General features: G+C 41.4%; 1 protein-coding gene across 4 annotated transcripts in view; it reads left to right on the forward strand.

Moving 5' to 3' along the window:
• Window positions 1-5,399, forward strand: part of DPY19L4 (dpy-19 like 4) — a 151,932-nt gene extending 146,533 nt beyond the window's left edge. For all 4 annotated transcript variants that reach the window (XM_090040358.1, XM_090040361.1, XM_090040359.1 and 1 more), the window contains one exon: window positions 3,060-5,399. In XM_090040358.1, coding sequence (XP_089896484.1) covers window positions 3,060-3,224 — 165 coding nt within the window. In that variant the 3' untranslated portion in view covers window positions 3,225-5,399. The remainder of the gene's footprint in view (window positions 1-3,059) is intronic.
• Window positions 5,400-12,227: the final 6,828 nt, after the last annotated feature.

Raw genomic sequence — 12,227 nt, forward strand, 5'->3', positions numbered from 1 at the left:
GCACATACCCGCCTTTCCTCCCTGTCCTGTCCCTCCTGTACAGCCTATAGCCCTTGACATTCACCGCCCAGTCATGTGTTGGGTCCCACCATGTTTCAATGACCCCCACTATATCTGGGTTAGTGTCAGCTAGCAGGGGGGTAAGTTCCTCCTGCTTGTTTTCCATACTACGAGTGTTTGTGTAGAGGCATTTGAGGCCTCCTGAGGATGTGTGCACTGGCCCCCTACTTTCAGCATTGCCCTGGCCCCTGTTGCTTACCTGTGTATACGTTCCGCTCATCAGTCTAGGCTGGGCTGTACTTGTGGGTGTTGCTTGGTTTGGCAGTCCAAGGCTTCCTTTGCCCTCATCTTTCCCTTCCCCCAACAAGCCTAGTTTAAAGCCCGGCGGAGGAGGTCCACCAACCTAGAAGAAAACACATGCTTACCTTTAGGGGAAAGGTGGAGCCCATCCCATCCAAGCATGTCTCTTGTTGTGATTGGCTTCCTCGACAACGACCCGCCAGCCTGCCTTGAGACACCATTCCTGAAGCCGCCAGTTGGTCTCTGTAATGCACGTCGCATGCTGTCTTCCATGTCCGCTCACTGGTAGGACAGAAGAAAAAACCACTTGCACACCTACCTCCTTCAGCACGCTCCCCAGAGCGTGGTAGTCCACCATCAGGTGATCAGGGCTTCTCTTGGCCGCATCATTAGTACCCACATGGATTAGGACCATGGGGTAGTGATCGGTGGGCTGGATCATGGCCTGGGTCATCCCCTTCATGTCCTGAATCTTTGCTCCGGGTAGGGAGTAGACCTCGCATGTCAAGGGGTCCTGGCAACAGATGGGAATGATATAATGTAAAAGACAAACTGTCCGTAAGGAATTGTCCTTACTCTCACAGGAACATAACTTTTAGTTAAATCCCTTCCCAGGTTTTCTTACAGTCTGTCTATATCATCCAGTGTTTTTTTTTCTGGAGCAGTGGCTTGAGACTGAAACTCAGTTACTCTGCTATATCTGGGGCATTTTTAATTTCAGTGAGCCTTTTGATCGTTTCAAAGCACCTTCCTAAAGCAGCATTAGAGAAGGTAAAGTCATTTTCCAAAGTGACTGTCTTAACCAAGTTTCGAAGGCAAGATGAGTCAAAGGTTGCCTGCATCCAGAATTAAGGTTTTGGGGCAGCATTCTACCCATCTGAAAGAAAACAAAATGCTTTAGGTTAATTTGCAGCTTAAAAAAACGCTAAAAATACAGTTGCATGGCGAAAGTGACTCATTTTTGACATGGAGCAACAAAGCAGTGTACTTGCTTTTGATGTTTCGTTTTAACTTTTCATTTGCATATAAGCAAGTTGGAGTCCTCTCATTTTGTGTTCTTGCATGATGTAGGCTAGATCCTATGTGAAACCTTTGGTACAAATGACTCAAACATTTCAAATTCCATCTTCCCAAAGCTGAATGTTTCTTCTTTCTGTTTTTTCTCTTCATTTTCCATTGATAACTTAACTGTCTTCCCTGTCTTGCACTGCAATGTTACTTTAAAAATTCTTGTTCTTCCACTATGTCATAGTCTAAGTCCTGTTAGTTTTTATTCTTTAATATCACCAAATCCCCCAATGCCTGTTCTTCACTACTTAACCACTGACTGTCTTAGTTTAGTTCTTGCTGTGATTAAATTTTACTTTTTCCTCCCTTCCTGAAACAACTGCTTTCACTTCTGCTGCTCTGTTGTGTCTTTACCTTTACTTCTGTTTTACTCTGAACCCTACCTACTTTTGTCCCCTCACTTTCAGCTACAGACCTTTGCCTTCTGTTTGTAACAGCTTTCCTCTTTTAATCTGTTTAAACATCATTGCTTCAAATGTTTTCTTAAAGCCCATTTATTTGCAGCTCCTTTCATAGTATAGACTCAGAGTGGAAAGGGATGGAAAATCAAAAAATCTAGTTTTTTTCCTATGGTCCGTTAAACTTCAGCTTGTCCAAGGTTTGGGAGTTTTTTGGAGAGAGATAATTTAGGGTTCTTGCAGTCAGGAGGAGAATGGGAGACTTTCAACTGAGAGTTGCCCATTTTACTTCCATTTACTTTTTTTCATAAATTCTGTCTTGTGTATGTACAAGTAAAAGCAAAAGCTATAAATTTACAGAAAACACAGCTTTCTGCCTTCAGTTTCAGGTGAAATTAGCTGATTGCTCTCCAATAGGACATACTACACTTTTCATTTGCATGTATGACCTGATTCACATTGTGTTGAGGACTTGGTTTAAACATGGTTAAAGCAGAGGATGCTTTTGAGTGGCCAACATGATAGGAGTAACTTGTAGAATCATGTTTGCTTTTTAAATTGGCTTGGCATGTTTTCATAGCTAATTTGAACAGAACTGATTTGCTCAGCTTAAAGATGTGTTTGAAGTTGTGATCATTTAAAAACTGATTGTTTTAGTGTAGCTTGAGAAAGTGGTATTCCCGTCACTTATTACAAAATTAGCATGTAAAGTGGATAAAGATTTAATCCAGTAGCTGAAGATTTAATGCAAGTCTCTCCTTAAAATCAGGTAATTCCATACATGTGTGCATTTCAAAAGTGCTGTATTTAAGAAGAGACGGGCAAGCTGAATGGCTTGAGAAGAATTGGTTAGATGAGAAGCCTTTTGCTTTTAGGTCATCTGGTGTAAAGCTGCTATGATTGATAATCATAGTTTTAGTCCCCAAAAAGAGTTCAGTGATTTAATTTGCTTTGAAAAGTGAATGTCTCATCCTCAGGGAGGACACCTGCAAATCAGATTTGCAATAGGGTGGAAGAGTGATGTGTAGATGACTTTTCTTGTTGCTGCTCATGCTCTGCCTTTTTTGTGGAGAAAATATTTCTGTTTCTATGTCTGTTATTCTAGCAGCAGTACAACCTAATTCTCACACTTCCCTTTAGTTGTTTCCCTAAAAAAAATCAGCCAGTTACATTCATTATTATTGTCTCTACTGGGATTGTATAATGCAGAAATGAAAGATTAGTCATGTGCTCTGTGATTTAGATTTCTCTCAACAAATTCAGCCTATTTAACTTTATTTCTCCTTTTGACAGATGGTTTGCGATGAAAACGAGAGTTATACCTACTCAAAGTATGGACGATTTTGTCATGAGATCAAAATGAATCATTCTCCATATGTGAATTATTTTACTCGTGTATACTGGAACAGATCCTACTTTGTATATAGGATCAACACTGTGATTTCCTTCCAGTCGTGAAAAGTCATGGAGACTTCTTTTCAAAGATTGACGCTGTATGGAATTTAAATAAGAGGTGTTCCTCTTGTACAAAACATTTTTTGCAGATAGGAATGGGAGCGTGCTCACTGTGTTAGTTTACCAAACAGAAATTCTGTGGACTACAGCTCAACAAGTACAAGCCCCATCTTAAAGGAAATGTGAGAACTTGTCAGTTTTGTGGTCTTGACAAAGTGTGACAGTCTTCCATGTTCTTATATTTGTCTTCCCAGTTTTTCCCTGTTTTTAAATTAATGAAAAGTCATTAATATGAATGTTCAAGAACTAAAATTCTACAGCAGATAACTAGAAATATCTTACATGAACCTACTTTGGTAAATATAAAAAAAACTGTTCAGACATTAAGGAAATGATAAATTTACCATTATACTGTGTTGTTTTCTTAGCATTTGACATAATCAAAATGTTTGTGAGAGTCCACTAGAATCCACTCATTTTCTGCTCCCATTGATGTCCTTCCGTATATGTTATTGTGTTTATCTTGCACATGTTCGCATTTTGTGTGTAGGTACAGTACTTGCATAAGAAAGAAACACTGGTTTTACTTGAGCCAAATTTTTAAAGATTTGGGCATAGGTGTCCGTTCATGTGGAGCTACACTGACTTCAGTGTGTGGACACAGATGTCTATCTGGAGCTTGAGTCTTTGGGATTTGTCCATATTAGATACTGTATGCGTGTCAATGTATTTACAAACTCATTTTATGCAATTTAGTAGATAGCTCATTCCGTTTAAAATATTGCCACGTCTTATTTTTAATTCCCCATCATGGTTGAAGATGATTTTAAAATATCTGATACCTAGGTATTTTAAAAATATATTCATTCAAAGTCCTCTTGACTTTAGAAGACCAATCAGGCTAGCATGGTTAAGGCACATGAGCTTCCATAGCCAGCAGTGCACAAGGGTGATATGGCAGGCATGCATATCTGACTGCCTCTGACCGCCCAGTCTGAGGTACCCAGTTATAGCAGTAGCCTACTTCAGCAAGCCTCAAACTTGTGCCTCAGTAACTGTAGTGAGATGCCTTAACCACTCTGCCACTGTGTCCTTTCAAATATATGGCTGTAATTAAAATTGAACTAAAGTATTTTTTAACTTTGCAAAGCTTTCTGCTTTCTTCTAGCTATTCCTGCTCTATATGCCTCTAATGAGGTTTTGTAATAAATTTTCTGTGCATGCAGCTTATTTTGTTACTAGCTGTACTTGGGTGATAATGGATGTCAGTTTCCTTCCTCCTTGGGGCTTGATTCTAGCCCTGAACAAAAAACACAGCAAAAAAGAATGGAGGCTTGCTTCAAAGAATAGTTGGGCAAAAAGTTGGGTTTCCAATATCAGGGGAATTTTTTATTTTGAAATTTGGCTTCAGTCTGAATGGGATAAAAAAAACTTTTTAAAAAAGTTTCCCATGAACTGGAAGCTCCCTGAAAAAATGTATATTGTCAGTTTCTGTTTTCAGCAGTAAATTTGTGAAATTTGTGCTTGAGCAGCCTCAAGGAATGGCCAAAAAGCCCTCTATTCTAGAACTAATCTTCCAGCTAGGAAGCCCATGTTTCTAGAGACTTTGGCTCCAGATCAGATCCGGAAAGCAGGCACCCTGGCCCTAGAACCAGGTCTGTCCCAGAGTTGTGAACTCTGGAAGTATCTGCTCTCTTCCAGGGAGCAGTGCGTAAGAAATCCAGGCAGGATTCCATTGGAACCCTGCCTAGAACCCAGCAAAAAATGGTAACATCCAGAATGATATGAATGATGCATTTGGGGCTCAACATCAGCATTTTCTGATGTTATTTTGTTTTATCAGAACACTTCTGTAAGAACTGCAAAATCATTCTGTGTCTACTAGAAAAATAGAAATCCAATATTTTTAACTTTCTTTGAAGTGAATTTATAGTGCAAGAATGTGGTACATGTGTATGTTTACCATCTGCTTTATGCACATAGATTTGTTTATCATATAAACAATCAAGCTATTATCAAGCAACTGGAGCTGCCTGTTTAAAAAAAAAAAAAAAGGTGTTATTGTTGCAAACAGTGTCATCATGCCTATAGTTAAATCTTCACGTTTTAATATGTTGATTTTTAGTGCCTAAACCCTTCAGTTTACAGTTACTACAGTAAATTAATGCATTAACTTAAGCTGCTTTGTGGATGTGGGAGCTTTTTTCAATAGTCTGTGTGTGTTAGAATGAATGTAGATGGATTTAGTATATTGAAATAACTCTAGCACTCCATATGCAATTGTGGTGTATTGATTTGACCTTCAGGATCATCATATCTGTGTTTTGTTTTCAGCTAGTGCATAAGCTGACCTGTTCATGAAATCATTTCATAATAGCAATAAGGCACTCCACATAGCAAAATTCAGGGTGACTTGCATTTCTTGGGTACCTGAAGTCACAGCCTATGACTGCATGCCTTATATTACCATTCAAGATGCAGTATTCTAACTGTCCTGAAATGAACTGCCTGTTGTGTCACTGCATTGAGAGATTGATATTTGGTTATATACATATCAGTGAGTAGTACACGGTGTGAATACATATGTGTGTAGAAAAACATAACTGAGGATCATTCCACACATCTATGAGGAAAAAAATCTTGTTGTGGGGCACACTGGCCTTTATATATGTTTGAGTAAACATGTTGCATCTTCTTTTGAACTGTGACAGTACAGTTATTATAGTATTGTCATGGTTTAAATAGTAATATTGTTACTAATTGTCTGCTTTAGGAGAATCCAAATTAGGCAGATATTTAACGTTTTCATAGTAGAAAAAAAATGGTTACAGCAACATTGGGTCATTAGTCTTAAATAAAAGAGACAAGTGTTGTAACTTGAAATATGTTACTGAATTAGAAGCCAAAACATTTTAAAATAATAAACCTAAGAATTATCTTTTACAGGAGAAGAATAGATTTGAATATTTAATCCAGTTGCTAATCAGCCTATGACATAAAGGTCGGTTTTGTTTTGTACTGCCCACAGAGAATATAAGTTCCCTGGTGTTCCCAGGAAGGCTTATACTGGGCATAATCCTAACTTATTTTTGAGTAGGACAGCCATCCTATTGAAAGGTTAAAACTCATAGTTCTGAAGCTGGGGAAAACTTTTAAACAATTCCAATCTGTTTTGCGGTTGATGTGCAGTCCAGTTGAAATATGTGCCTTGAAAAATTTCACTTAACAAAAAAAAATTTAATTCATGTTTATTTTTATGAAGATTTTTTAAAGCAATGTCCCTTATGTTTTCTGAGGTTGTAACTATTCATCTTAACACCCTTTTCCAATTAGAGTACGCAGCTGCATTGAATGGTGTAGCTTATATGTATATCAGCCATTTTGTTTACTATCATTGATTCCACCAGTTTAGAAAAAAAGATAAATGAATTTATGTGGTATATTGTTGCCATTATGCTGGTGGACATCCTCCTTCCTACAGTTAACACCCAATTCATAATACAGTTCTTGGTGTCAATAAATAGCAAAATTATCTCTTGAAATATAGTGCTTAGATAGTAACCTAGTTACTAAATAAGATAGTGCTTTTATGCAGTAACTTTATATCTAGGTTCTAATTTAGTCAGGTGACAAGTGAAATGAGACTGGCAATCTCAGCCCAGTTCTTAGAGGATACTTAGAATCATAAATTACCAGTTTGACACAATTGTGCATATTTTCTAGGAAGAGTATGGAACTAAAATAGTGACAGCAAGCCAGGTAATGGCTAAAATGCCATGTCTACATTATCTAATACTTTTCTTAACTATTTAATTCACTAGAAAAATATTTTCACTTCTTCCAAAATAAATTAGTATTGTCAGCTACCATAGCTTCTATCCCTAGGAAACAAAAGTATAGTGTTTAGTGAACGCTTGTTTTTTCTAGTTAGTCATAACTTGCATTGTTGCTTATTGATATATAATATTTACTTGTTAATGAACAAATCTTCTGTTTGCCTTACTCATGTAAGTAATGTCCCAGGGCCAAAATCTTACAGCTTTTGGTCAAGCATCCAATTGTTAGCTCAACTAAAATAGTATCAAAAAAATTCTTTCTTTGCAAGCCATCTGGTCCAAGCACCATTCATCAGGCAGAGGAGAGTTCAAAGATTGTAAAAGTTCTCCCAGGTAGAAGAGAAACTTCATCTTGCACAAGGGAGGCAAAAGTCCTTTGAAACCCAGGGGAACTGCACCATCCTTTACTTCCCCTGTGCAAGATGAAGTTTCTTTACTACCTGGGAGAACTCTTACAATCTTTGAATTCTAATTGGCTGACAAAGAGTATTTGAACCCAAAAGCTAGCAAAGAGAGAATTTTTTTTTGCTACTCTTTTAGTTGGTCTAATCAAAGATTGCCTCTAGCCCAAGAGTTTTGTCTGCTTCTAATGACAGTTACATTTCTAAGTCCCATATATATTAATAGGCAAATAGACATCAAAGTACATTGGAATAGACTGAAGCAAAAAACTGAGCTTATTTCAATATAAGCAATACTTTAATTGAAATAATACCTTATAAAGCAGTAGAATCATGTTTTCCTCTTAAAATTGAATTTTAGAAAACAAACTGAAGTTCTAAAGGGAAGTTGAGAGAGAGTGTGTGTGTGTGTGTGTGTGTAACATGTTCTACATCAATAGTGAGACCAGAATAATTTATCACCATTATGTTGTCATGATCTTTAAAAGTTGCTTAAAAATGCCAAATATGGGGCCAAACGTGTAAAGTTTTAACATTGTCTAGTACCTTAGTTCAGATACGTTATAGGAACTAGTGACATTTTTAGATTTCGATACAAAATAATACATGAATAATTCTGCCTTTGACAAAATTGTATAAAGGTTTTCTAATTATCTAATGGGAAGGAGGTGCATTATGAAAAGTTTTCAACTTTGTATTTTGAGAAATTAAACATCTTGCTGTTGATGCTTTAATTCTTGTTGACATTTAGTGGTAGTATGTATGACATAATGAACATAGCTCCTCATGCACAGGTATTTAACAGGAAATCTAAAAGGAACTATTTGTTCTATTCACTACTATTTGTTTTGAATGTCTTCTATGACTAATTTCTCTCAATATATGTATTTAGTAGTTTCTTCTTTCTGGTAGAATTTTCATAGGTGCAAAAAAAAAAAAGTTAAAGCCAATGAACATAGATTACCTGAGACAAACGTTACCTCTGTTTCTCCCCAAAAACTCTGCTCTGTGACAATTTGGTTAAGATAGGCCCTACAGAGGGTACACATCTTACCCTATTTCTTTAGGTAATTTGAGCTGGATACATTCCTGAGGGAGAGAGGAAACCTGCTCCCTCTGCCTGTGTGACTGACATCACATACCTGGGTGAGGGACTTGGACTCCCTGGGGAGCTAGGAACTACCAGTCTGCCTAGCAACTAGTAATGTATTTCAAATTGGTTGGCTGACAGCCATCAGGTGCTGGCCTCTGTAGGACCAGGCAAATGAAGTCAGAAAGACTATATAAGTTAAGGACTGCCCGGGAGGAGGGGGCAGCAGCCATGAGGAAGACTCAGAGAGAGAAGAGCTGGACCATCTGAAACTTGCGCATGCTCTCTTTCTCTCTCTCAAAACTCGTGATCAAGGAACTGCCTGCCTCTGGATGATACCTGTGAGTAAGCTACCTGACATCTAACTATGTATATAGCTTGCAGTAACTCAGATGCGTGATCAAAGGCTACCCCAGCCACTCAGTTTGCTTTTTGGGATTTGTCTGATATTACTGTAACCTGTACCGTATTCCAACCCTACCCCTTGTAAGCAGTAAAGTTCTCCTTTGCACCTAGTGTGGGAGACTTATTGGCAGTGGGTCTACATTATGCCTTGGGGTCCCCTTGATTCAGCTGACTAAGGGAGACCACTATTTGTGCTTCTGACTGAGGGAAGCATCCCAAGTTCTTGAAGTGAATCAAGTACCCTCGAGGGCTACTAGGCCTGTGTTTCCCAGGGTGCACAGAGCCAGAATCAAGCCCATCCCTGGGTGGTGGCAGTGTTACCCCCAGGTTAGCGGGTGCGCACCAGGAAGGGGGTTGGTCAGATGTGAGGCACCCCCAGGGAGGCACTCGGAGCCTGGAAAGTGGTCGGGTGCAGTGAGGTGGGTGGCTCAATGCAAGAGCACCCCCTACTGGCCCACCACACGTGGTGGGAGAAATGGGATCTGAAAACCTGCTGTGCTGAATGCATAATCTGGGGAAGGGAATAGAATCACTGAAAACCCTTGAGCAAACAATTTCTAATTCGGCATCGGGTCAACTGGACAGTGTAGATAGCTAGGATGGCTGACGAGTATGACCACCTGACAGTGGCCAACTTGAGAGAGCTGATAAAGGAGAGAGGCCTTCCAGTGAGGAAGGAAGAAAAGAGAGAAGACCTGATTAAGATCCTGTATGATAATGACCAGGCCGCAAGATCACCTTCAGCCATCCATACAGAACCCACTGAGGGGCCACCCTCTGAGTGGGACTTCTAGAAATTCCAGCTGCAGCTAGAAGCTGAGGAGTGAGAGCACAAGTTCAAGCATGAGCTAGAGATGAAAAGGATGGAGCTCGAGGCCCAGCACCAGGGTGAGGAGCTGGAGGCCAGAGAAGCCCAGCATGAGCACAAAGCTAGAGAGGCCCAGCTCCAGCGTGAGCATAAGCTCACAGTACTCCGGATGAAGACAAATGCTGAAACCGCAGGCACCCAACCCACACTAGATGCATCACCCAGACTGAACACCGCAATCTTCTCTTGCTACAAAGATGGGGATGATCCAGAAGTGTTCCTAAACATCTTCGAAAACCAAGTGTGCTGATGGAAGTTGCCAAAGGAAGAGTTAATGAAACACATGGCTGCTCTGGTTGAGGGTGACATGTCTGTGGTCCTGAACAGCCTGCCCTTGGAATCAGCAGATAACTATGATGCCTTTTAAAATGCTGTATGTTCAAGGTTCATCCAAGAAGCTGCTGAAATTGTGGACCAGCTGTTGCTAAATCGTGAGGGGCTAGACAAGAAGCCTCCTTACTTCGGGAAGGAACAGAAAAGGATCCAAAGAGGGGGAAGGGAAGGCCAGGCCCAAAAGGGGAAAGAGGGCTACCTCCTGGTGAGCGCAAGGAAGCCCCAGATTCAGACAAAACACCCAATTCAGAAAAGAGGGGGTGCTATAACTGCGGGGAGCTGGGCCACATCAGGCCCAACTGCCCAAAGCTAAGCAACAAACTCAAGCCAGTCAGACATGCAACAGCTGTAAGCAGTGAGGAGGAAGACCCAAGCCACTCTGAGGGGTGTGCCTGTTGCTGCAGGACTACAAACCCAGAGGAGGTGACAGCCTTCCACCAGACTATTGTAATGGTAAACGCGAGAACCCGTGTCGGGGAACTGGACACAGGGTCTAGTGTGTCATTAATCAATGCCAGCCTTGTTTCACTGAAGGATATAGTCCTGGGGAGGACCCTTACCGTTCAAAGGCTGGGGTCCCAGCCATTCGAGGTACTGGTAACCCATCCCCTCATCGAGTGGAGAGGCTGCGGGATGTGCATAGAACTGGGTGTGCTGGAAGGGGTTCTTGTTCTCATCCTGGTGGGACATGATGTTATGGAGCTAGAATACCTACAAAGGGAGGAGGGTTACCTCCTGGAGCTAGAGCCCTACTGTGTTAATGTAGTGACTCATCAACAGAGCAGAAAGGCTAAGGCAGGAGGAGTGGAAACTTCCCAGGGCCTGGTCACCCAATTGGCTACTGAGGCAGAGGGGTAGGAAGGAGAGACTCAGACACTCTCTAACTGCAACCAGCCCCCAGCCATTGAAGAAATCAGCGACCTTGAGTTTGGGTTAAGTGAGTCCCAGGGAGGAGTCTGGTCAGTCAGTGGCAGAGGAAACTGAGACTTGAGAAGAAGCTAAAGGACATCCCTGAGGGTGAAGGTGCACTCCTTACAGGAGCACCAGGACTCTTTACCGATTGCTTAGCTGGGCAAGAGGAGTTCAAGCAGGAAGTTCTAGAGGACCCCAGCTTGGAGGAACTCCGGCAGAAGGCTCAGGAGCAAGAGACAGAGTTCACCCCAGACAAGAGGGAACAGGTGGTCTGGATTAAAGGGCTTCTCTGTTAGTTGTGGGTACCAAAGAACCATGCGGAGACCTGGGAACCCCATCGCCAGCTCATAGTACCTCGTAAGTTGAGGCAACAATTGCTTTCCATGGCTTACAATTTTACCGTGTGCTAGTCACATGGGCAGGGAATGGGCACGCCAACGACTGCAAGTGAACTTTTATTGGCCCAGAATTGCCCAGGATGTGACAGACTACTGCAGATCTTGTGAGACGTGCCAGTGGACAGGCAAAAGTGAGGACAAGAGAAAGGCTCCCCTACAGGCCCTCCCTATCACTAATCAACCCTTCCAAAGAGTGGGTATATACATTGTGGCCCCTCTGAGGCATAAGAGTCGTAGAGGGAAGAAATACATCCTGACTCTAGTGGATTTCACAACTTGGTACCCAGAAGCAATTGCCTTATCCTCCACTGAGGCACCTGTAGTTACTGATGCCCTAACCAAGATCTTCTTTCAGCTGGGTTTTCCCTCTGAGATCCTGACTGACAGGGGTGGGAACTTCCTGGCAGAAGTGATGAAGTTCCTGTGGGAGTGCTGTGGGGTGAAACACCTCAAGACCACAGCCTGCCACCCTCAGACAGATGGGCTTGTAGAAAGGTTCAATGGGACATTGAAAGGTATGCTAAAGGCCTATGTGGACTCTAGCCCCAATGACTGGGATGAGAAACTTCCATATTTGTTCTTTGCCTACCAGGATGTACCCCAGGAGTCCACTGGGTTCTCGCCCTTTGAGTTGAAGTTCAGAAGGTGAGTTAGAAGTCCTCTTGATTTGGTGAGAGAAGAGTGGGAAGGGAAAATCTCTTCCACTAAGACCTCTGGTAGAATATGTGCTCAGCTTTCATCAGAAGCCTAACTGACAAGATGA

The sequence above is a fragment of the Crocodylus siamensis genome, chromosome 3 (genome assembly GCF_052110815.1).
Source record: "Crocodylus siamensis isolate JL-2025a chromosome 3, ASM5211081v1, whole genome shotgun sequence".
NCBI classification, from domain to species: Eukaryota; Metazoa; Chordata; order Crocodylia; family Crocodylidae; genus Crocodylus; species Crocodylus siamensis.